The 26,940-nt window shown below is 34.4% G+C and overlaps 1 protein-coding gene across 1 annotated transcript; it reads left to right on the top strand.

The window, feature by feature from the left end:
- Positions 1 to 26,268, top strand: CHODL (chondrolectin). Its single transcript, XM_027875424.1, has 6 exons — positions 1 to 79; positions 16,151 to 16,460; positions 16,611 to 16,768; positions 22,173 to 22,256; positions 23,900 to 24,002; positions 26,184 to 26,268. The coding sequence occupies exons 1-6, from the start codon at positions 1 to 3 to the stop codon at positions 26,266 to 26,268; spliced, it is 819 nt and encodes a 272-aa protein (XP_027731225.1).
- The last annotated feature ends 672 nt before the right edge of the window (positions 26,269 to 26,940 follow it).

A 26,940-nucleotide genomic window follows, 5' to 3' on the forward strand; every position in this document is an offset into this window, starting at 1 on the left:
ATGAACGGGATGATCAGTATCCTTCTGGGCGCAATGCTCCTCTGGGGCCAGGGCGGCTTCTCCCGGAGGGTCGTCAGCGGTGAGTAAGGAGAAACCAAGAAAGGAAAACGGTTGGAAGGAGAGTCATACTAGTTTAAACTTCTTGTTGTCTGATACATTTCTGGGAGTGAACGAAGGAGCCCTTGCTTGGGAACTTTGTTCTTCTCGGTAGCTTTTGTGGGTTACCGCCCAGAGATAAAATGGATACCTGTGGAATTGGAAGTGGAGCTAAGAGTGACAAGAGTTGAACAGTTTGTGCCTATTAGCCTCCCTGTCCCCCTCTCCAACACACACACACACACACACACACACACACACACACACACTTCAAACATTGCATGTAAACCTAGAGATCAACTTTACTAAACCATATCATTCACTTATTAGGAAAACGAATCCCAGGGAAATGAAGTGACTTGTCGAAGTTTGCAAGGATCATAAGTGGCATAGGCTCTTCACGGGCTAGTATGTTTCTAGACCATTCCACTTTGGCAGATTGACTTGACAAAGGTGGAAAGATTGGGAAGATGGACAAATTATTCATTTCAGGGATAAGGCTTTTAGGGGGAAGGAGGGATAAGAAACATAGAGGGATGGGAATGTCACTGAAAAGAGTAACACCTGATGATCTTTGATTCTTCATGCTAGACATTGAAAAATATTGATTAGACTTTTCTTTATGCTGTTTCTCTGTGGTCACAAAGGAGGCAGATTTCATTTGTGAAAAGCAAACAATGACTAGGGTGTCTTTTCACAAATGAATCTACATGTCCCTACAGCACGGTCAGTTCTCTGTGTCTTTTCAAGGTGTGCCCAGGCGTACTTGTGAGTCCATGAAGTGAAGATGAATCAGGCTCTTCAATGCTCAGCTATTTCCCCTTTGTCTCTTTCTCTCCCTTCCCACGTTGCTCTTCCATTTCTTGACATTTTTAACCTTGTGTTATTCTGAGAGCTCTGCTTCATCTCCACCTTCTCTTTCCCCAACCCCCCCACCCCCACCCCCCACCACCATTTAGCTACTGTCAGAACCTAGATGACTAAAATACAGACAACGATAATGATGCAGCTCCGACTCTGGGTCTTTGCAGATAGGAAGCTTCTTTTTAAGAGGAAAAAAACCCACACAACATATAATGTAAACTGAAGGTTTTGAGATGTTGTTATTTAGTACAAATTCTTGTTTCTGAAGTAAAAAAAAATAGTTTATGTTCCTTTCAGTATTCTGATAGTCTCAGAAATTCCTACATACCATTAACCAAAACATAGAGGAATTTCAAATCTTCATTAGTGGGCAGAGCAATCATACTAGCAAAATTGTGAGTTCTTGAAATCGGTTCGTGAAATATTGAAGAAATACTTGCTTAAATATTTCAATCTAAGATTTTCTTTTAAAAATAATATTATGATTGATTTAGACTCTATTTTGTATATCATTTGTTTTCCTTTCCCTTTCCTCTCTTCTGTCCTCCCCTCCCCTTCTTTTTCTGTAAGAAGTAAACCTCTTGAGAGGGAGAATTGATTAACAGTGCATAGAAGGACTGCGGGACAATAGGAAATCTCTGTGGGAAGCTCTTTAGAAACTGGATAGATTTCTCTTCTATTTGTGTAGTTTATACCCAAAGTCAGGGAATGAAGTAGTTATACTAAAGTCTCTTTTGAATCTTACTTAAGACATTACTAGCTTTTGGTACTTGATTGGATGAATGTGTTGTAAGGGTAAAAATGTGTTTTTTTGAATGGTAAGCCTTAGGTAGAAAGTCAACAAGTATGAGTTCTCTAATGAATCTTAAAAAGAAAAACTGCTTAATAGGTAAAAACTTTTAATCTGGCTCATATACAAGAGTACTATATAGAATAGTTAAAATCAATTTATCAAATAAAATTATGTAGAATAATTCAAATGAATTTAACAAATGCTTATTAAGATAATTTATTATTTTATGCAGGAGGCACATAAAAATGTATATATTTAGGGGGCAGAAAATTTCCAGGTAGGGTCCAGGTATTCCAAAATGGAGCAGTACTCTCTTGTCATTATGGTCTCAGTTATTATTTTAGAGGCATAGAAAATGCCACAAGAAACTAGTGGTTTAATCACCTCTAAAGTTAGGCCTTTATAAAGGACAAACAGGGTGTTAACTCTATTGCTACTAATAATAGTCATAAAAATTTGCTGAATCTTCAAAACACACTTCTTAAAAATCTAGTTACTAATAGCTTCCTCCAACTTTTTAGTCTTTCTATGAGATTGAAATATACTTTGAAAGATAATTAAATTAATTTAGTTTTCTGTGTATCCCCTCACCTAAATTTTTGGAAAAGAAATCATATGCTATTTATGAAATGAGTGTATACTACACAAGGGTGTTCCTTGAAGTTGTAATTTAGGAATTAAGCTAAATACTCTTTTCTAATTGAGAACAGATGAAATTATATGGAGATTTAAATATTTGATAACTACCTCAGAGTCAAAAAAAAATCTGTATTCAAATCTAGCCTCTGACATCCACTGCTGGGCAAATCTTCTCAGTCTTCCAGGCAACTCCCAAAGACCTAAAGTTGCTGATATACATTAGCAGAGGAAGTTAATCACTGGTTGGTCTTTACATCAACTTCACAGGTCCAGTTAAAAAACAACAACAACAACAACAATAACAAAACCCAAATGTTCAAGAGAACTTGAGCATAGATTTTTTTTAATGGAAGTACTTCATTGATTTTCATACTACCCTTTTAGCAGTTTTTCTTTTGTGTGTGTTGTGTGTCTTTAGAATTTCCAAAGGAGAAATGATTAAATTAAAAACAAAACATTATAAAACAATAATGACAGAATTTTACTTTACATGATACATTAAAATTATTGCTAAAGATCTTTCCTTGTGGAACATTTATAGGCATCTTATGGGTAACATCTGGAAATCTAATTAATTGAGCATGAGATATTTGATTTAGCACAAATGATTATGTTTATTTAATGTTAAAATCATGACTAAGTAATGCATTTCTCCTATATAGTTTAATGGCCTTTGGCCATAAAATATTCAAATTGTAGCATAACCATTTGTGATAGTAACCACATATCTGTTATATCCACTTTGGGACATTACTTTTTGTCAAAATATAGATAGCATCTTTTGCCAAAATAGCATTCATGAATTTAAGCAGTACTGCATGATTTGGGAAACTGAGGAGTAGGAGAAGCAGTATTTGATTTACTAGCTATGTGGATAAGATGTTCTGTTTGGATTGGGGAAGTGGACAACCTTTTTCATGACACAAATGTGCCGTTTATTAATTTATTGCTCTCTAGCTTAGCTACTTGAAACAGACTCTGTGGAGTTATATTATTTTTTCAGTTGTTGTCAATTTATTTGGGAGCAAGTATGAAACATGATGTAAAGTTGGAAACTGTTATGTTTCAGGAAGGAAACTGATGATTACTAACAGGAAAAACCAAATGTTTACAAAATTAAGGCACTAACAAAAGTGAAATGTCTTGCGATACTTTTATTTTAATAACTAAAATGAACCACACAACAATTTGAAGTAATTACAGTATGTTTTATTTATTTACTATGTTACAAAAATTGTGTTACCTTAAAAGCATAAACTTTTTATTAGAAATCATTTTCTAATAATTTTTATCATTTTAATGGAAAATAATCATTTAATTGAAAATAATCCCTTATCTTTGATTTAATAATTTGGCATTTGTATTATTTTTAAGGTTAATAGTGTTTAATATTTTATATCTAATATTTATTAACATATCAATATTAACATTTAAATATTTGATAGTATTTAATAGTTCAGCTGAGATTGGATGTACTCAGGGTGCTATAGGCTGTCTGACGTAGTGGGTGGCAATTTGGGCCTGGAGTCAGGAAGTCCTGGGTTCAAATTTTGCCTCTGATTTGTAGTAGCTGTGGGACCATAGACAAGTCACTTAAACTTTTAGTGTCTTAGAGATTCTCTAAACTCTCAAAGACTATAAGTAATGGATTAGTGGAAGGGTTTTTACCCTGAGAACTCCTTACACCAATGAAATCATAGATTTGGGTACAATAAAGGAAATCAGTTATGATTGATTTTAATGTGTGAATAGCAAAGAAAAAAATAGATAAACATTTTTATTGACAAAAAGTATTCTATTACTTAGGTTGCTGAGCTATGGGCTGTATAGATCTAGGAACCACATAAATCAAGAATTTATTTCCAAAAGTTTATAATCAAAGGCATACTGGTATAAACACATACGCATTAGCTATATAGGTAACAGTATGAAACCATTAAATTTATTAAGTAAATGGACTATTAAGGTATTTATATCATACAAAAACATGAATTCTGGGAGAATCAAAATCCTAGGTTTTCCTTTTTTATGTTTTAAATACATGTAGCTGTGACTTCCAGCTTTAAAGAATTGAAGTACTCTATGTAAAGCCTCCATTCTACTAAAAACATACTTTATTATGTATAGCTAAAAAAATTGAGTGAATTAAAATTAATATTGGTATTAAGAATTTGGACCACACATAGTGTAACTGAGGATACCCTACTATCTTATAAAACCATGTTTGTTAACCCCAGGTCTGAGAACTGAAAAGCAGAACTGCTGACTCTCTTAATCTGTAACGTTATTCCATGACATCATCAAGAGCAAAAAGTGATGACAGTGCAGTTTCGAGAGATGCAATTTCTTTAAGTATGTCCCTGGCAAGAGAAGTCCAAATTTTATTAATGACTTACAGTCATTTAACAGACTACACATTAATCACAGCCATTATTTCTTAAGTACTTGCCGTTGCATGGTTTGCTTTTAAATTTTTTTTGCTCCTTTTGTATATTCTTCTTTTAGAATTACTCAAATTACTTGATTATTTCTAAGGTCTCATATTTAAAAATTCTTTAAGACATTTCTACATAAATTATCAAAGACCTTGTGAAATCATAAATTCTACAGAATTTTAAAATCTATACAAAGTCAAAATAAGCTGTGTTCTTGGAGAAAAACTGATATAGATATATACTTCCTTTTTGTTTCCACAATTGTGTTTGCATGGCATCAATCACATATTTAAAATTTTGGCATTTAAGACTCTGTGAGATAGAGGGGAAAACACTGGACTGATATGGGAAGAGATATGGGTCCTAATCTCAGTTTTACAGCATAGTTTTACACCATTTATTTTCTCCAGGCCTCAATTGTCTCATTTATAAAATAAGACATGCATCATCATAGCTAGAAGAAGCAAGCAGCTGGATTCTGAATCCCCTGGAACCATGTAGCTTCATCTTCAGTTGGGTCAGTTTTGGCTCTGATATCACATACATTCTCCAGGCCTTTTTTAAAACCAAAGGTTGGCTAGACTAGGTGTCCAACCTTTGCTCTGTGTTACCTTCAGCATCCCTCTACGGTTCTAACCTCCCCTCCAACCCAGTATATTGTGCAGCCCTTTGTCGTTTTATCTGGATAGATATGTAATCAGAATAACTACTAAAGTCTTTTCACAATCAATTCTACTAGAATTTTCTGCAGCTGTTAGCACTGGCAACTACTCCTTCCTAGTTCTTTATTCCCTTCTTGGCTTCTTTTACACTGATCTCTCTTGATGTTCCTCTTAACTAAATGATTGTTATTTTTCAGTCTCTTTAGTGATAAGTATTGGGGATACAAAAAAGGTAAAAGCATTTCCTGCTCTCTAGGATTTTACAATCCAATAGAGAGTGACAACAAGCAAACAATAATGTACAAACTGTACACACACACACACACACACACACACTCACTCACTCACTCACAAGCATATTTACAGGATATATTGGGGATAATCTCAGAAAAAAGGCCCTAGCACCAACAGGAAAGGCTTCTTTCATAAGATGGGATTTTAACTGATATTTGAAGGAAGCCAGGGAAAGGAGGAGATAAAGATGAGGAGAGAGTGATTCTACGTGTGGGGGACAGTCAGTGAAAATGCAGAGCCAAAAGATGGAGTTTGAGAAACAGCAAAGAGCTAGTGATATATCTATCGTAACCAGATATTTGCAATATAGGAATATAGTGTTTTTTAAGGGGTCCATGATAAAAGCTACTTTCTCTGGTCATTCAGGATGGGAAGCAACTCTTTCCCCAGGCACAAGAGACAGAAAGAAACAGAGACAGAACCAGACGAAGAGACAGATTGAGACAGAGACAGAGACAGAGACAGAGGGAGATTGATTTGGGTGGGTGATGACTATTGTATTTCCATTCAATTCTGGTTCAGAGACTAATACACTGTCAGGTATTGACAGATGATCACTCACTGTTCTGAGACTAACACACAATCTGTCACAAATTACCTATGTTACTCTGAATCAGAGGAAGGCCTTTCCCTTTCACATCATCATGCATTTCCAGAAGCAGGTTGCTTAGACATTCATTTTGTGTTGATACCAGTCAGAGGTCCCTGCCCATACTCCCAGGACTAGGCTCTCATTGACCTAACTACAACTGTTCTAACCACTTTTTCCAGAGGCCAAAGAGAATACTAGGACTGAAGGCTAGAGAGCTGGAACTCCTGGTTGAAACTTCTGGTTCTAGATAGCTTGAGAAAGGAAAGGAATTTTTATAAAAGTTTGTGTGGTCTCACTGCATAGGACTATTTTGTATGAGTGAGCATGGAAGAGAAACGAGCTTGCCATTATTCACCAAGCAGCCATGAGCAGACATCATCAATCTTTGTTTTTTTTTTTGGTGAGGCAATTGGAGTTAAGTGACTTGCCCAGAGTCACACAGCTAAGTGAGTGTTATGTGTCTGAGGTCACATTTGAACTCAGGTCCTCCTGACTCCAGGGCTGGTGCTCTATCTACTGCACCACCTAGCTGCCCCCATCATCAATTTTGTATGTGTAAGTCCATGACAAGTTGAACATGACCCTTTCCTGAACATTCTAGATCAACCTTTACCTGAATAAGAAGACTCCCTATAACATCTCCAACAAGTAGTCATCTAGGCTTCACTTAAAGAATTCCATGATCTCCCAAGGCAACCTATTTGAGAGTTTTGCTAGTTTAGCTATGTTGAGCTTAGATCCATCTATCTTTAATCTTCATTGTTTATCCTGATTTTGTCTTTGAGGACCAAGCAGAACAAATCTAATCCCTCTTCCATATGACAGCCTTTCAATTAACTAAAGCCAGTCATAATTTGCCCCCTCTCACCCCTGCCCCCCAAAGTCCCAAATACATTTTTATGATAAATTATTTTGTATTATCTAGAACAAATGCCCTCTCCTTTAGAGAATCCACTTCCCACTTCCCTTCATTTCCCCCTTTCTCTCTGACGCAGAGTGACTACTCCTTTCCAGCTTCCTACTTTTTTTCTTTTTAAAAGAAAATTATTTATCTGTTTTTAGTTTTCAGCATTCACTTTGATAAGATTTTGAGTTCTAAAATTTCCCCCCTCCCTCCCTTCCCCCTTCCCAAGAGAGCATGTAATCTGATATAGGCTTTACGTGTACAATCATCTTAAACATACTTCCACATTAGTCAAGTTGTGATAGAAGAATCAGAACAAAAGGGAAAAACCACAAGAAAGAAAGAACAAAAAAATAAACAAAAACAACAAAAAAAGAGAAATTAGTATGCTTTGATCTTTATTCAGACTCCATAGTTCTTTCTCTGGATGTGGATAGAAATTTCCACCCTGAATTTTTTGGAATTATCTTAGATCATTACAATGCTGAGAAGAGCTAAGTCTATCAAAGTTGATCATTACACAATGTTGCTGTTACTATGTATAAAGTTCTCCTGGTTCTGCTCACTTAACTCAGCATCAGTTCATGCAAGTCTTTCCAGGTTTGTCTGAAATCTGACTGCTCGTCATGTCTTATGGCACAACAGTATTCCATTACATTCATATACCACAACTTATTCCATTATTCCCCAGTTGATGGGCATCCATTCAATTTCCAATTCTTTGCCACCACAAAAAGAACTGCTATAACTATTTTTCGTACACGTGGGTCCGTTCTCCTTTTTTATGATCTCTTTGGCAACCAAGCAGTGTTATTCCAGCTCCCTACTTTTATCAAACAAATAAGCCTACTCTAGGCTACAGCTTTGTAATCAGTTATCTTTGTCCATATCTCCTCCCCTCTATTCCCTATATAAAATCTTAGAAATTTTTCCTTTGAAAATCTATCATCTATTACTGCCATTCCTTTCCACTGTCCTCATTCCACTCAAAATTGTTATTGCCTTCCACCTAGATTATTGTAATAGCTTCCTAACTGGCATCTTTATTCCTAATCTTTCCCCAGTCCAGTTTATCCTACATACTTACAACAAAATGATCTATCTGAGACACCATTTTCATCATTTTACTTCTTTTTTCAAAAACCTTGAATAGCTCCATTTTATCTTTGGAAATCAGCAAAAATCCTTTTTCTGACATTCAAAGCCAACCATAACCTAGCTCTCTATACCTATCCAAATTCATCTCCTCCTACTTTCCAAGATTATTGTATCTTCTCCTACACATTATTCTTTCTAAATATTCTTTTGTTTGTACTCTTTCTCCAAACTGGAATGCTCTTTTTTTGGGTTATTTAGATTTTACCCAGTTTTCTAGAATCAAGTCTCACTTTAATTGAATTTAATATAACTAAATTAAATTAATATTCATTCATTGTCTCCTATGTGTAGGGCATTGTGCTAGGTGAAGGTGATAAAAAGATCTTTAAACAATTTTTTTTTAATTTAACTTTTTAAATTTTGTTTTCTTTGCTCTAAAGAGTCTTACAATCTAGCTAGCGATATGGCATATACACAAACAACATTGAAAAAGAACATCTTAACACAGTACCTAGCACACAGTAAGTAGATGCTTAATGTTTGTTGACCATAGATTGATACAATAAATACAAAGATGCTTTGAGAAATTTGAGCTGGTTATATAAGGGAGGGTTGCATAAAGTCAGTGCCACCTGAGTTGGGCCTTGAAGGAAGAGAATTTCAACAAGCATGAAATGCAGAAAAACATTTCAGGTATGATGTATAGTGGAGGGGTAGGAGAGGGAAGCAAAAAAAAAAAATGACAACTTCAGCCGATAATCATCCCTTTCCTTTCTAACCTTCTAATCTCATCTCTATGTCATGTTTTATCATTTGATTATATTATGTTTCTTATTAATGTAGGGGTCTCTGAAAGTATAAATCACATCACATGTTGCTTTTGCACTTCTCTTGTGTTGATTGGCGTTTTCAGAGTTTTTGTTAAACTTACTTGTTGAATTATCTCACAAATACAGAATATCCCAACACACGAAACATCACAACAATTTGTGTAACGTAGTCTACAGGAGTCTAAATTCTCAGTAATAAAAAGAACTTCAGATTTCCATTCAAGACGATCTCAGGTTAGGAGATCTGTTCTCAAAATTTCTTTCTTTTATCTTCCAGACTTGTTTTTGCCTCATTTTTTTTTTTGTATTAAAGTTTCAGTTGCTTAAGAAAATTAATTTGAGAGGGGTGACAGTTCTCTCAGATAATCAGCTAAGGATCGTCCTGATACTCTTCTTCCTTTCTAAGAAGATCACTAAGCAGTAACTGTTTTCTGTTTGGAAATATTGAGATTATTCTCCTCTGCAAGAATCCGAACAGAAATACTTGTTAAAATTTATACTTGAATTTTCTAATTCAACAATTTTGCTGCCTGATGTGTGTATTTAATTTTATTTTAGGTTGACATATACACACACAGACACACACATGTCTATCTACCTTTCATCTATCTATCTATACATACATATGTCTACATATATGTGTATATAGATAAATACATACATGTATTCATGCATACATACACACCAAGTAATATCAGAGTGAATAGTACACTTTCTCTTCTCGTCCTCAGTAAGAGAAAACTTAAAATCCCATACTTGCATAGTTTATTTTATTAATGAGATCTTTCCTTGGTACCTGTTAAATTAGTCTAAATCCAGAGCACAAGGAAAATTGACTGATAACTACTCTTGCTTAGAGAGATGTTCTCGACAAAGCTAAAGTTATTCTTCCATGCTAAGTACTATAACAATGACTTTGATTTCTTACATATTCTTTGCATATATGCATTATTTGCAGGCTTGTTTATATATGTGTAAATGTACATATTCATATGTGTATATATACACACATATGCACATGTGTATATATACACACATACACATACACCCACTTATTCAAAGGAATTTTTTTGACAAAAACCAGAGTACAGTTAATGACTTTCTTACGGCTTGTCTGACACTCCTTAGTCTCCTTTTCTGGATCTTCATCTGAGTCATGTCTGCTAACTGTGGATAACCAATCTCTGTCCTGGGCCATCTTCTCTTCTCCTGTACTATGGATTTAATTGTCTCTGTGCAAAGGATTATCAGATCTATTTGTCCATCTTTAATGTCTGTCCTGACCTCCAGTCTTGCCTTTCCAACTGCTTATTAAACATCTCAAACTTGTAGACATCTTAAACTAAACATGTCCAAAACTGAACCCATCTTTTCCCTAAAACTTCCTTTCTTCCCATCTTCTCCATTACTGTCCAGGGCACCACTATCCTCACCAGACTTCAAAAACCTAGACGTCATCTTTGACTCTTCACTCTCCCTTACCTCCCCATACCCAATCAGTTGAAAAGTTCTGTTGTTTCTACCTTTGAAACATTTCTGGTGTTCACTTACTTCTTTCCTCTGATATTGCCACCATATTGGTGCAGGCCTCCCTTATAATAGCCATACTAGATTAAATGAGATAATATTTGTAAAGTGCTTAGTACACATTAAGCACTTGATAAAGGCCTATTCTCTTCCCTTTCCCCTCTTTCCTTTCCCCTGGTCGATCTCTCTGTCTCAAGGCTTTCCCCACCTCCTGCAATTCTCTATTCAGTTCTCAATTTGATCTTCCTGTAGCAGAGGTCTGACCATGTCACCTCCCCTATTCAATAATTTCCAGGGGTTTCTTATTACCTCCAGAATCAAATATAATGATATAAAACCTGTTAGACATTCAACATCCTTCATAACTGGGCCCCTTCCTATCTGTTTAGTCTTCTTATCCCTTACTCTCCTCCATGCACTCTGATTTGCTGTTCCTTTCACAAGGCAATTCACTTCCCAACTTAGGGAATTTCTCCTTGCTGCTCTCCATACCTGGAACTCTCTCCCTCCTTATCTCTACTTCCTGGATTCCCTGGCTTCCTTCAAGTCTCAGTCAAAGTTTCATCTGTGAAAAGCCTTTTCTAGTCATCCTTGGTCTTTGTGCTATCTCCTTGAGATCTACAATCTATCCTGTCTAGCTTTTTTATATAGATATATTTGCAAATTGTCTTCCCCACTAGACTATAAGGTCTTTGAGAACAGGGACTAGGCTTTTTAAACATTTTCTTTGTATTCCTAGCAGTTAGCATAGAGCCTGGCATGTAGTAGCACTCAATACATACTTTTTGTATTGACTGGATTCTGATTTTTGTCAAAAATGCCTTGGTGCCTTTGCCTGCTCTCATTTTACTTATTTTGGTGAGGCAATTTGGGTTAAGTGACTTGTCCAGAGTCACACAGGTAGTGAGTGTTATATGTCTGAGGCTGGATTTCAACTCCGATCCTCCTGACTGCAGGGCCAGTCCTCTATCCACTGCACCACCTAACTGACCCCTCATTTTTTTAAAAATAAAAACTTTGAGTTTATGAATAAAGCACCCACATAAAAGGTCCGTGTTCTCATCCTTGACCCAGGCAAGTAATATCCTTTCATAGATCGATGTCCAGACTGCTGTGTTTGTCTTCTGATACTATGATTGTTTTAGATCTTGGAAGAAGGAAAAACTAATAGGAATCTCAGCCTATATGAAGAAACATAACTTCTTTCCAAATACTGTATAGATGAAGACCAAAGCTCTACGTTAAGAGAAGAAAAAGGCAGGGAGGGGAAGGAAGGGAATAAGCTGGGTGGCACACAGGATAGAGCCTGGGCTTAGAACCAGAAAGAATCATCTTTTTGAGTTCAATTCTGGCCTCAGACACTTACTGTGACCCTGGGCAAGTCCCTTAACCCTGTTTGCCTCAGTTTCCTTATCTGTAGAATGAGCTGGAGAAGGAAATGGCAAACCACTCCAGTCTCTGCCAAGAAAACCCCAAATGGGGTCACAAAGAGTCATGCATGGTTGAAAACATATCATGTCCCATATAATATTTACATAAAAGACACTGAGTATGACTGTTTAAGCAAAATAGTAAACAGAAATTGGATAAATTCCACAAATTAGAATATATATTGTTAACTAGAAATCATGACTTAGGAGACGTGTTAAAACTGGATTTATTACAAGAGAAATGAACATGCATGTGGAACTGCTATATAAATTCAAGGAGTTCACAATCCACGCAGAAGCTTGCATATTTATGAGTTGCAACAAGGGGAGAGTGGGAGTGGAAAGCCATCCCCTCCCAAATGGCAGTGGCATGAGAGGAGGAAGGGAACAAGGGAACAGTAGGGGTGGGGAAAGGATTAATCCTCTTCTGAAGGGGACTAGAAAGATGAAAGACAGGGAGGGGTGAACATGACTAAGTAAGACAGCAAAAGCAGCATTCTTTTGCCTTGGGAACTGCTAGACCAGGGATGGGGAACCCATGGCCTCAAGGCTCCATGTGGCCCTCTAGGTCCTCAAGTGCAGCCCTTTGACTGAATCCAAACTTCTCAGAACAAATCCCCTTAATAAAATGGTAAAAGCATAAAATAATAATAATAAAAAAAGGACAAAAAAGACTGTGCTAGACTATGAAGATATGGTGATCTGCTTATTTGCAAGAGCCCCAGCTACGCAAACAGTTTCTCAGTCTGGTGCAAACTGACTGGACCCTGTCTTGATTCCCGAGGACACACAGGGATTCCAGCTTGGGGTGTAAACAACAAATTAAGTCAGCTCAGGGAGGGACTTCATCCTTGACATGTTCAGGGATCCCTGCATACTCTAGGTCCAGTGTTTCTGGAAAACACTACAACTCAAGAAGACAGGTTAGGGGCAGCTAGGTGGTGCAGTGGATAGAGCACCGGTCCTGGATTCAGGAGGACCCGAGTTCAAATGTGACCTCAGACACATAACACTTAGTAGCTGTGTGACCCTGGGCAAGTCACTGAACCCCATTGCCTAGATTCCCCCCCCCCAAAAAAAGACAGGTTAAGTTGGATTCAGGGTAACAATACACACACAAGTATGTATATATGTACATATGTGTATGTATATATATGTGTGTGTGTATACATACACACATATTGTCTACCTATCTAAGTTTATTTAAGAGTAAATGAGCTCTTCATCTCAGGGCGAGTAGGGTATTACCTTAAACAAAAAGAGAGAACAATCTCATTCAGGGAGGGTCCTCTCTTATCAGTGCCTTGAGCTAGCTGGAGGTCATGAAATGTGAGGGGGCCAGGTGCCATTCATGTCCACATCATGCAGTACTTCTCTCTATAGTCAAAGTCTCTCTCTCTCAACCACTTTGTTGGAGGTCCTTCAACCATGTATGTCTCCAACCAGCCAACCAAAGTAAGTCCCTTAAATACGCAACATTACACTTAGCATTTTTTCAAACAATCAGGGGTCATGTGCCTCTTTATGCATATAACACCCAGCACAGGGCTGTCTTTCAGGGCATTGCTCAAGAAGGTGTTACAATTATATTTTAATAATATATTACTCATTCTATTATTTGGTAGATGTTTATGTTCTATGAAATTCTCATGTTATCTCCATGTGCCATTTCTTGATTAGTAATTTATGAAGCTGGAACAAAATACTGCAGCCTATGAAATCATATTCAAGGAGAAAGAACATTGGGTATTGATATTAGGAAACCAAAATTGTGTTCTAAATATTGAAAATAGCTTAATTTTCACAATTACCCTCAATTAAAGGTAGACAACATACTTCCAGCTTGTACTAATGAATATATTTAGATACTTTGGATACACATTTTAGCTTTTATGGGTTAATTGCATAGTGCTTGTTTTATAAGGTAACACTAAATTAGTATGATAAGTTAACATATTAATACTAGAGTATACGAAAAATTGTAATTAGCTCACCAATTAAGATAACTCAGCAGAGGTAATTCTTCCTCTCCTTATAGAACTCTTAATTAAATTTGAACATTTTATACAGAGTGGGCACTTATTAGGTAGATGGTTTTTGAACGAATGCATCACTGAATTCTCTACTTGGCTTTAGCTGGATTTCATAACTCTCTACCCCAAAACCTATAGAGTTGTTTTAATTTTATTTTCATGTTCATTATGTACATTATTTGTTGTTATTAAATTACTTTTGTTAATAACTATTGATTTACTGCCTTGATGCAATACATTTTGCTTTTAGAAGTCTTGATTTCTAGACTTTATTACTGATGGTAGTTTTCATAAGGCAATTCACTTCTTGAAGCACCATTTTCCAATTTGAAAAAGGCAATTACTTTTTCTTTCAAGTAAATGTTAGAAGATGAATAAGATATTAATAGTAAAACATTTAAATCATCACATGGACTAAAATACTAATTATTTTGAGATTTCAAATATTAGAGACTGAAATAAATGAAGTTTCCTGTTTCAGTTTAATTCTATATTTGCTATGTTTCCTATTAGCTATAACTTTTGAAGTATTTGCCTATCTTTTTACCAAATTTTGTGTTTCACTAAAAGATTTTTAGATACACTTTGAGTTTGATTTGTGATTTAGGTGCTATCTTTGAATATCAATTGAAATCAAATGAGTACACTTAAATTTTTTTTCTTCAGATTTAATACTGGTTAGAAGTTTCAGAAATATACAATTGCATTTAATAAAGTCTCTGATTCAAATGATAATTAATTAAAAATGATCCAAGAAAATTTACCATGAACACTTCTCAATATTCCTTTACAAATATATTATTTAAACTATTAATTTCCAGCCTACCATAGTTCCATGTGTAGTATTTGTGGATAACTTACTATACATTTGGTTACATTCCCCATTTCTATTCAAATATATAGTAAAACTAATTTATATTAGTTCCATAAAAGTACTGTTTGAAACAATGAAAATAATAAAGATTTTTTAAAAAGCATTTCTACTTTTTTCAATATATTTAGTAACAAATCAGTCTGACAATAATTTCTCAAAGACAGAAGAAATAATTTGGAATCAGCACATTAATGTACGTTTTCAAAGCATTTGTGGGTGCTCAAGTAGTTTATTCTAATTTATGATAAATTTGATTTTTATTCTCTTCATTCAACATTGTTTAAAATAGTTTGCTAAGTCAAGGCATAGTTGATCCTACTTCCTTTCTGTAGAATCAGAAATCTCTCATTGGTAGGGTTCAGCTAAATAAGTTGTTATAGGCACTATTCTTTCATACTTTATTACTTAGCAATCATCTAAGACAGGTAGCTCTACTTCCTTCCTCCCCTACAAAATTATAGATTTTCCGTGAAAAACGCTTGACCCTAAGTTCTCCAAGTTCAACTTTAGAGTTTCTATTTTGGAGTGTATGATTGATCCCAATTGTTGTCCAAGTAAAAATGAAGTAGTCATTTGTAGGAAAATGAAGTTTATTTGATATGTTCTGTATAGATGGAAAAAACCTGTATCACAGACTCTATAGATTTTCTGTAAATGCTGATGACATGTTTTTCATAGTGACTTGGCTGGTCCAGAATTCTCTCTTCTGTCTTCTATTCCAATGCTTTATTGTCTAATAGCTCCAAGATTTTAATTCATGTCTGTTTCCATTAGGTAGATGTTTAGCTACTTTCACTGATCTGATGATAATAGTAACTGAATGAGCTGCATCATGACATCTTTTAAAAATGATGCACTTTTTAAATGCACATGTTGGATTATACCAACATGAGCATTCAAATAAACCTTGCTGAAGAAAAAACAATTAAATATAATTAGAAAACAGATTTTAAAAAAATGACTAAGCTTTGGAGAGTGTTTATATGGAGAGTGGTTCAGTGATATTTTATAGTTTTTAATATGTTTTGTCTATGCAATTGATATTATATCATTAATCACTCTGCCTGCATGTCTTTCAGGTCAGAAGGTGTGTTTTGCAGACTTCAAACATCCCTGTTACAAAATGGCTTATTTTCAGGACTTGTCAAGTCGAGTGGGATTCCAGGAGGCACGCCAGGCTTGTGAAAGTGATGGTGGAGCTCTTCTCAGTCTTGAAAGTGAAACAGAACAGAAGTTAATAGAAAGCATGTTACAAAACCTCACTAAGCCAGACACAGGCATTTCTGATGGTGACTTCTGGATTGGACTTTGGAGAAATGGAGAGGGACAGACATCGGGTGCTTGTCCAAACCTCTACAAGTGGTCTGATGGAAGCAGTTCCCAGTATCGGTAGGTGTGGATGCCTTAGGCATGGGTTATCATTTTAGTGCTTAGTCTTTAAGGGGAAAGCAGATTACTTGTAAAGGTGGAAGAAATCATCATAATTTTTGTGGGTAATATTATTTTAAAATATTTTATTTTAAATATGTATACTTTTAGAAACTGGTATACTGATGAACCTTCCTGTGGAAGTGAAGCTTGTGTTGTGATGTATCATCAACCAACTGCCAATCCTGGGCTTGGGGGTCCTTACCTTTATCAGTGGAATGATGACAGATGCAATATGAAGCACAATTTTATCTGCAAGTATGAACCAGGTGGGAAACATTTTATCAAGATTTTCATAAACATCACACTCTTGACTGTTCTGTTGAAAACTTTGCAATTCATTATAGCTTGTCATATCACTAAAACAAACTGTCTTTTCTACATTCCAATGTGTGTACTGCATTATTCACTATGACCATGTTGGATTAATGACTGACTAAACATGTAGTAATAGTTCAATATCAGGAAGATTACAAATTCTTACAAAATACAATTCTCATTCATGTCAAAAAAATCCCACTAAAACCATGGGAATAAATGAACCTTTCCTTAATATGATAAACATTATCTAAACCAAGAGAACTGAAGGAAGGAAATGAGCATTTATTAAGTGTTTAATGTATGCGAGGCATTATTCTAAGTTCTAGAGATACAAATAAAAAAACAAAAAGAATGCTAGTAGGGTAGCTAGATGGCACAGTGGATAGAGCACCCGGCCCTGGACTCAGGACGACCTGAGTTCAAATCTGGTCTCAGACACTTGACACTTACTAGCTGTGTGACCCTGGGCAAGTCACTTAACCTCGTTGCCTCACAAAAAGAGAAAAAAAGAATTCTAGATCCGGGTCCTCAAGGAATTGACATTATAATTGAGGAAGGCAGCACAACAACAAGACATCAAGTAAAAAGGGTGGGATGGGGTAGGGTAATAAGGGTAGGTCAACCTTGGCCCTCTACAAAATGGAGACTCCAGAAGTAAGTCATCAATGAAAAAAGTGGGGTGGGTCTTGCAGAAGGATATTCCATGGTGAATGGGCAACAGGGATGGGAAGCTGTTCCAAGAAGAGGGGACCCCAGGCACTGATGGAAGTTCCAAGATGAGGCAGCAGGAGGAATGGTTTTGAAGTCCAGAGGAAGTTAGGGACAAGACTGGGAGGAGAGTGAGCTGATGTTATTTGTAATGGAGATACGCTAGAATTGTTTCCAGTAACATCAAGAGTGAAACATAGATGTTGCTGCTGTTTTTCTAAAAATGCTACCTATAGAAATAAGAAAAATATTGAGAGAATAGAAATAGATAAAAATGAAAAAATAGAGATAAAAGTTATCTCTATTTGCAAATGGTATGAAGCAAAAAGTCAATGGTCTCAACAGAAAAAAAATTTAAAAGCAGGATAGAAGGGAGAATAGCATTATACTATCTCATACTATAAAGCAACAATTATGATTTTTAAAAATCTTGATTAAAATATGGAAAAGTTGATCAGACAAGGTAATCAAGATCCAGAAAAAATCCAACATTTTTTCTAAGTGTGCAGTAAACCCAAGAAAATCATGGACTCAAGATTTGAGGGGAAGGAGAAACTTGCTATATGTTCTTTTCATGTCATTTCCTTTTGTTTCTATCCTACTATTCTGGTATTCATTTTCTTCTATGTTAGTAATTTTTTATTCAAAATATGTAAATATCTCTTTTCCTTCATTTTATTTTTTCCCCTGTAATTTTCTTTTTTTTTGTATTCAATTATTTTATTTTATTTTAATTTATTTTTTGGTGAGGCAATTGGGGTTAAGCAACTTCCCCAGGGTCACACAGCTAAGTGAGTGTTATGTGTCTGAGGCCAGATTTGAACTCAGGTCCTCCTGACTCTAAGGCCAGTGCTCTATCCATTGTGCCACCTAGCTGCCCCATCAATTATTTTATTTTTAGTCAATTACATGTAAATAAAAAATTTGAACATTCATTTTTAAAAATTTTGAGTTTCAAATTCTCTCCTCATACTTTCCCCCTCCTTTAAGAAATTAAGCAATTTGATATAGATAACACACTGTGCAGTTATGCAAAAATTTCCATATTGTCCGTGTTGCAAAAGAAGTCAGACAAAAAAACCCAAGAATAATAAAGAAAGTTTTTTGTTTTTTTTTTAAGTATGCTTCGGTCTGTATTCAGACTCCATCAGTTCTTTCTCTGGAGGTAGACAGCATTTTTCATCATAAGTCCTTCAGAATAGTTTTGGTCAAGAAGAACTGAGTTCAAATCCAGCTTCAGACACTTACTAGCTCTGTGACCCTGGGCAAGTCACTTAACTCTGTGTGGCTCAGTTTTCTCATGTGTAAAATGAGCTAGAGTAGGAACTGGCAAACCACTCCAGTATCTTTGCCAAGAAAATCCCAAAAAGAGGTCACAAAGACTTGGACATGACTGAAAAACAACTAAACAAGAAATAGATAGCTTTGATTTCCTCTTCTGAGAACTACCTTTTCATTTCCTTTGACCACTTTTAAATTAGGGAATGACTCATATTATTATAAATTTAACTCAGTTCTCTATATTTTTGAGAAATGAGGCCTTTTGTCTTTCATTTGTCAGAGAAACTTGCTATAAAATTTTTTCCACCAGTTTTCTGCTTCCTTTTTATCTTGGCTGCATTGGTTTTGTTTGGGCAAACCCTTTTCAATTTGATGTATCCATTTTACATCCCTTAATGCTCTCTATCTCTTTGTATAGTCTTAAATTTTTTCTTTCACTTCTTTAGAAAAACTCTCTGCCATATATTCAATTTTTCTAATCAGGTAATTGAAATTTTTTTTTTGAAATTTTGAATTGAACTCGAAGTTCTGACCTATATTCACTCCTAATTTCTTCTATTGTGGATTTAATTTCTGTTTTGATGATTCTGGAATTTCTTGTTGCTCCATGCTTTCTTGGTATTCCACAGGATTCTATACTTCATCAGTCACTAGTTCACTTTTTTTTTGAATTTGTAATTTCTTTGTGGATTTAGTTCTCATGCTTCTTTATAGTTTTAGGATCCTTTCTGTTGATTTATATCTGTGGCCTCAGTTCTTAGAATTATATTTTTCTCTTGAAATATTTGCTATTTTAGCTTTTTTTTTTGAGGGGGTTGTTTTATATTTCCCTGTTCCCTTTGGACATCTTCCTTCCCTTATTGTTACTACCCTCTTCCTCACCAAGATTTCCTCTTACTTCTAAACCTTTGTAATCTGGCTTCTAACCAGACTTCAATTGAAAATGCTCTCTCTAAATTTACCAATGGTCTCTTAATTGTCAAATCTAATGACCTTTTCTCAACCCTCATCCTCCTTGATCTTTCTGTGGATTTTGACATCAAGGATCACCTTTTTATCCTTGATACTCTTTTCTCTATAGGTTTTCATGACATGGCTTTCTCTTGGTTCTCCTCTGCATGTTTGATTACTCCTTTTCAATCTCCTTAGATAGATCACGTCTGCTAACCATGGGTATCTCCCAAGGCTCTGTCCTGGGCCCTCTTTTCTTCTCCTTCTATACTGTTTCACTTGGTGATCCCATCTCCTTCTATGAATTCAATTACCCTCCCTATACAGATGAATCTCAGATATACTTATCCATCTCTAACTTCACTTCTGACTTGCAGTCTTGTATTTCCTACTACAGATCAGGCACCTCCAAATGAATGTCTCATAGACACATGAAGCTCAACATGTCCAAAACTGAACTCATTATCTCTCTACCAAGTCCTCTCCTCTTCTGAACTTGCTTATTGCCATCAAGTTTACCACCATCTTTGGCAACCTAGCTACTACCCTCATCTCCTCACTCTCCTCCATTAGAATGTGGTCCAGGACTGTTCTTTATGTACTCTGCACTTAACAGAGTGTCACATATATGTGCTTAATAGATTGCAGCTTATGTAAAAACTTCAGTTGCAGACAAGAAGGAGGTGAATTCTTCATAGATTGCGATATATGGTAGACATAGGCATAGAGGAATATGGGGAGGGGGAGTTTTAGAAAATATGGTTCTAAAAGAAGTAGTGAAAACCAGTGAGATGACAAACAGTCAATTTCTCTAAAGGTTTTACAAGAAGGTTTTATATGGGGAGCAGCCTGAAACTGCCATGTAATACCTGTTGTTGTTTTTTGGAGGCAATTGGGGTTAAGTGACTTGCCCAGGGTCACACAGCTAGTAAGTGTCTGAGACCAGATTTGAACTCAAGTCCTCTTGACTCCAGGGCCAGTGCTCTATCCAATGCGTCCAAAGAATTCATACATAAGCACCTATTGATAAGTTTCTCTGCACTTTGGAAAGCTGACAAATGTTTTGTTGCCAGAATCATATTTGAAGCCTTTTCAGCATGGTAGAACTTGTCAGAGCTTGCACACCACTGGCCTAGCCTTTGAGAAACAAAGGTCACCTCCACATCACAATGATGCATTGGAGTAAGGTTTTGTCAATTATTTACTTAAGCAATAGTTATTGCTACCTAGCAATAATTATTTTAAATAGTATTAGGTACTTGGGGATTGAGTGATAAATTTAATAAATGTTTTATTTATTCCTTTAATAAATATTTATTAAATGATTAATATATAAACACAACTTTGCTGGGTACAGTAAAGGATAAAAGGATGTTAAAAATAGTCCGTGTCCCATAGACATGATTTAATTGGGGAAACAAGACATTTCCATTTAAAAATGTAAATACTAATACAGGGAAATAGATGATTAAATGTCAGAAAAGTGGTATCAACTATAAGTGCTTCAATACTGCAAAGGAAAGATTGATTACTCTGTGCAGGAGTGATGATTTATATCCTTATAAATTAAATTTTAAAATGTTTTGAGGTAGATACAGGAAGGAATGTACAAATACAGTGTTTTTAATTTATAACTTTAAAAAGCTCACATAAGTAAACTAAAGGTCATAATTAAGAAGGAATGCAAAGAAATACTGTTTTACTAATCTAATTTATTCTTTCACTGAACTATTGATTTAACAGAGAGTATCTTAGAAAAAGAATTAGGCGGCAGAGCAGTGCAAGATTGTGGTAAGAAATTTAAAAAATTTTTCTAGAGAGATTAAAAAAACCTGAGAGACCTAATAATTGTGAAATAAAGTATTAGAAAAATGATGCTTTTTTTAAAAGATAAAAAAAAATTCAGGAATCACCAGAAAAATCTGTTTCAAGGATACAGTACAGAAATGTGCTTCAGACCATTGTTGCTTGAAATACCAATTCCTGATGCAATATAAATAAAATAAATTGCTGATTATCTTGCCTTATAGAATTACAAATAATACAACATGATTTTTAAAACTACCTGGAAAACTCATACCTCTACCTTCTTGGCTCTCACCAAGGGCTGGTAGCATCCTTCCAGCTAGCTAGATAATTATCAGTAATTATCAGGAAGTAGGCTGTAATTCTAGATTTGTGGGTCTACAAAATGGGTAGTTAATAAATAGATGGTTAAAAAATGGTTGTTTAGTTATAAAATGTTATGAAAAATTACAATCAAAATATATCTAAATTGAATTTGGTTATAGATAAATTAATATTTATAAAAACATATATTTAAAGTGCTTTTCATTATCTAGCCTTATATCTTTCACATTTAGCATTGGATACACATATATGTATGTATAAAGTATTTGTAATCATTTACAGAGAGTTTTCCAACCATCGCAGCAGGAAAGCCCTTTGATGAAAGCAAGCCAGAAGATCCCTATCACATAGTTGTTACTGAAACAGGTAATTAGTTTATATTGATTTAATTGTTCTAACAAGAACAGAAATTATACTTGCCAATGCATTTTGCCCCAAAATGTAAATCTGCCATAAGCCTTCTAAATGCTAAATAAGCTAATTTCATTAGCAGCTTTGTGATACTTCATTTGATCAGAACAAATGATCCTAATAGTTTCCAGGGCTGAGGAATGAATTGAAAATATATAGCCACTGAATGTAGACATATTGCATATTGAATTTATATGTATACTTAAAAATATATGTATATATATGTGTGTGTGTATGTATACATATATGTGTATATATACATAGATAATAGATACATACATACTGATATACACACATGCACCTATATGCCTATATCTTCATTTAGCTAAAAAGCTAAGGAAAAAGCTATGTCTATATGGGACTCTTTTGTCTGTATGATGCAAATTAGAATTTTCAATGACCTGTGAACAGTGTGATATGGACTCTCAATTAAAAGTATATGTTAACAAGAAATTGTTTTATATAGGTTGCTACTTATATCATTTGATCCCAGAGGAATGAATCAATTTGACTAGATAAACTGAGAACTTCTTGTTAGACTTTCCCTGAATGGGAAAGTCATTTTAAATATATCTGAAGTGTTGCTATAAAGTAAGAAGAGTATTCCCTTTTCCTTGGACTGAGAAGTTGAATGCAAAAGGAAACCATTTTAACTAATTAGTTGGAAGATTTACTGAAGTTAGAGACTTATGGAACTCTATATCATGGAGTGAAATAATAGAAGCTTTAACCAAACTATTCCATCTTTGTATCTTAGTTTGAAAGGATTCTCTTGTTGATTTATTTTAAGTAAATTTAACATTATCTCTGCTTCTTTCTTCTCTAGGAGATAAAACCATTGTTCTATATAGACAAATAGAATTTTGGGCAGTTATATGGATATTTAGTGGTATTGACTTGAATTATCTAGTATGATTATGTTGATGATACTGAATTTACCAGTCATTTACTTTATAGAGAGACATGAAGACTACCATTTTGATCTTGCAAAAGACTAATTTTACAGTTTAAAACATTGTGATCTGAAGAATTTTTTTTTCCTTTTATGGCCCTGAAGAAGAGTTATGTTGTAATTATAAGCATCACAGTAATGAAGTGACTGTAGTAGCTTATCTTCTTAAGCAGATATAGAGTCCCCATGAGTGATGAGAAAGAATTAAAGAATAAACCAGTTAACCTTAGAATTTAATTATGATTGATTCTTTGCTCCCCAGACTCTATCAGCATTTATATTTTTATCACAGTATAAAAATAATTAGTGTTTTTCCTTTTTAATTAATGGAAGTGAAAAAGGGAAGAAAACATTAATATTCTATTAAAAACTAGTCTCATTCTGAATATCAGACTTACAAATTTACAAACATTGAAGAAGATGTATATTAACTGCTGTGTTTTAATTTCAGTTTGTTGTCTGACTAAAACATGTTCATGCACATATTATATATATGTGTATATATACATGGATAGATATAGATAATCTGTAGTTATACTTGTTCCAATAACAGGAGGGAGTGTTATAGTCTGTCTTATCAAATGCATGAGAAGTTTTAAGGTGAATGGGGAAAATGTCATATAACATACTGTAAGTTTTTTTATAGGTATCATTCCCAACCTAATTTATGTTGTTATACCAACAATACCTCTGCTGTTGTTGATATTGGTGGCTTTTGGGACTTGCTGTTTTCAGATGCTACATAAAAGGTAAATACTAAATACATGAATTTTTATAATTACATTTTCACGAATGAAATTTTCATCTAATTTTTAGTAGAAAATGAATTTATTTTCTTAGCTATGTGGGACATGAACCATATGTTGATAGATTTCCATACCTGCATATTCACTTTTTTTTAACTTACATTATGAATTTAAATTAGTAAGAACTGGTAAAATTTCAAAATATGCTAGTATCTGGCTCTGGAAAGCTATAGATTATATATTAAAGCAATGATTATCAGGACTGTGAAAGACTGAAATCCAGGTAATGACTATTATCTAATGTAAAAATCATCTACAGGTATGGCAATTTCATGAGAAAACTAACGGTAAATGATGTAATTAGGTGGAATGCAAATACATACATTGAACACATCCTGGTGTGAGATAGTACTCAGAATGAATATAAATAAAAGATGATAAATTTCTTCTTTACTTTTTTCAGCAGGGCATAATTATTTTGATCTTTTTAAACCAAGAAATTAATAGCTTTTTTTAAAAGAATCATTGAACGTGTTGCTTTTATTGTTTTTATATCATAGACAGATAATGACTTTACATGAACACACACAGTTTCTAAGCTTATTGTTTGTTATTTACCATGTATTATTACTACTATGTATCTGGGAGAAAATTTCTGATTGAAATAATTTGATGTGATAACAGTTGGGTATTCATTTTGAAAATGTTAACTGAATATGTTCAAAATATTTGATCTGAGAGTTTTAGACTATAACAGATAGATTAAAATTAGGAATTATATTAATTAATGCTATTTTTATTTTGTCTTCAAAATAGGAATTAACATTAATTTTGAAAGGATCACTACAAGTAGAGGAGAAAAATAAAAGTAAAGAAGAATTAGCTTAGCTATACAGGAACATAATTGGAAAATTTCACTAATATTAAATAAATCTATTATAGAAGGGAAGTAGTTTGGTGCAATGGAAAAAGTCTGCTTTCTAGTAAGAAAACTCAGGTTCCAGCACTATCTCTGACACATGCTTGTGTGATCTAGTAAGTCATGTAATTTCTCAGTGTCCCACAGATAATTGTCTAAGGCTCTAAATTGCAGAATAGTTGCCAATATGCAATGGAAAGAAGTTGAAGAAGTTTCTCTGTACCAATGAAGTTGCAATTGCAGTTCAAAAAGAAATGTTATGAAAGAAAAAATGATCATAGAAATGAATGTCTTCATTAGGAAAATCTTTTTTTCTTACTTTTTTTTTAAAAGTATATCCCACATTTGTTTTCCTACAAATAAACAATATCCCTTTCCCTGCCAATGAGATTAAATAAGACCAACAATTTGATCTAATGAAATTAAACCTTTCAGGTGAGTTTTTGAAAGGAGTTAAAACTAAAGCTAGAATTATTAAGAGAAAAAAAGTGAGGGGTAGCTAGATGGCACAGTGGATAGAGCTCCAGCCTTGGAATCAAGAGGACCTAAGTTCAAATCTGGCCTCAGACACTTGACACTTACGAGCTGTGTGACCTTGGGCAAGTCACTTAATCCCAATTGCCTCTCCAAAAAAGCAAAAAAAAAAAAAAAAAAAAGAGGATCCCAAATTCTTATTTTTGCTTGTTTTCTTTAAAGTGGAGAATGACCTTTGGACTCAAAATAATCAAACAAAAACACTCGATAGGAAGATGAAATTCAAGTTGAGTAGAATAGTACCTAGAGAGAAACTGGCTGCCCTGGATGTTTTCCCACTCAGTAGGATAACATTATTTGATTTTTCTGGATTGAGATTAGCTCCAGTTTTCTCTCCCTAATTATGTCATCAGCCAAGTACTAGGAAAGCATGAGTTTTAAAATCTGAAGAAAAGGGGGATACGATAAGTAATAACAGCATCAAAATATTTGGTATTATTTCAGGATGATTCCTGTGATATTTTGACTTGTTAGGTGAAACTGAGAGAAATACCTTATTCTCTTTTCCATCATCCAAATTTTCAATTAATCATTTTGATATATCAAAATATACAGACATACAATTAAATTAGAATATTGCATTGTTTTATAAATAGAAAAGGAAATGACTTCATAAAAGTAGTGACCAGTGGGCTGTGGGAGTCTGAGGTGACATTCTTCAGGCCAGCTCATACCTGAGTTAACTAGGAAGTAAGTATACTAAAAAAAAAAAATTATCTCTTTTTTTTCAGTAAAGGAAGAACAAAAACTAGCCCAAACCAATCCACGCTATGGATTTCAAAGAACAACAAGAAGGAAAGTATCATGGAGATATAACAACTCAATGATTTGTCTTCCAAGGAAGAAATCATACTTTAATTTTTTGTATGTGCATAATCAATGACATCAGAACGTTAGCTTGGAATGGCTTTGAAATTTCAATCAGCAAGATGAGCTGTATGTTCCACCTTGAGGCAAATGTTAAGATAATTTTATATGTTTGTTATTTCATTAACAAAATATGCCTTGCTAAATAAAGAAGTAAAGCCTGCTTATTTTGCAAAAGGAAGCTCCTGAACTTCATCTGAACAATAAAGTGGACAGCAAATTAAGAATGACCCATGTACATATCAGGAGTATGTGTTTGAAATGGTAATAGAAAGCTATTTTTCTTTCATCTTTCATGTAGTGTAGTTAAAATACTATAAATTGTACTGAAATTTACATTGTATAAAATATTTTCTCTTTGCTTAGCTATTTGATAAAATAGATTGCTCTACTATGTATTTTTATGGCTTTTTATTTTTTAAAAAGATTGTTCCTTATTCTAATCAAGCAAATATGTCAATGTCAGCACATTTTACAGGAGTTTCTTTTTTATTTTCAGTGCTGAAACACTTAACTGAAGTGCTTAAATTCAAGTGTAATACTCATAAAAGCCACTTAAGATAAAACAGTCATTTGGTCATCTGCTTAGTATCTTGCAACCACACATGGAAATAATGCCAT

Source organism: Vombatus ursinus, unplaced genomic scaffold, assembly GCF_900497805.2.
Source record: "Vombatus ursinus unplaced genomic scaffold, bare-nosed wombat genome assembly UNPS02014809.1, whole genome shotgun sequence".
NCBI classification, from domain to species: Eukaryota; Metazoa; Chordata; class Mammalia; order Diprotodontia; family Vombatidae; genus Vombatus; species Vombatus ursinus.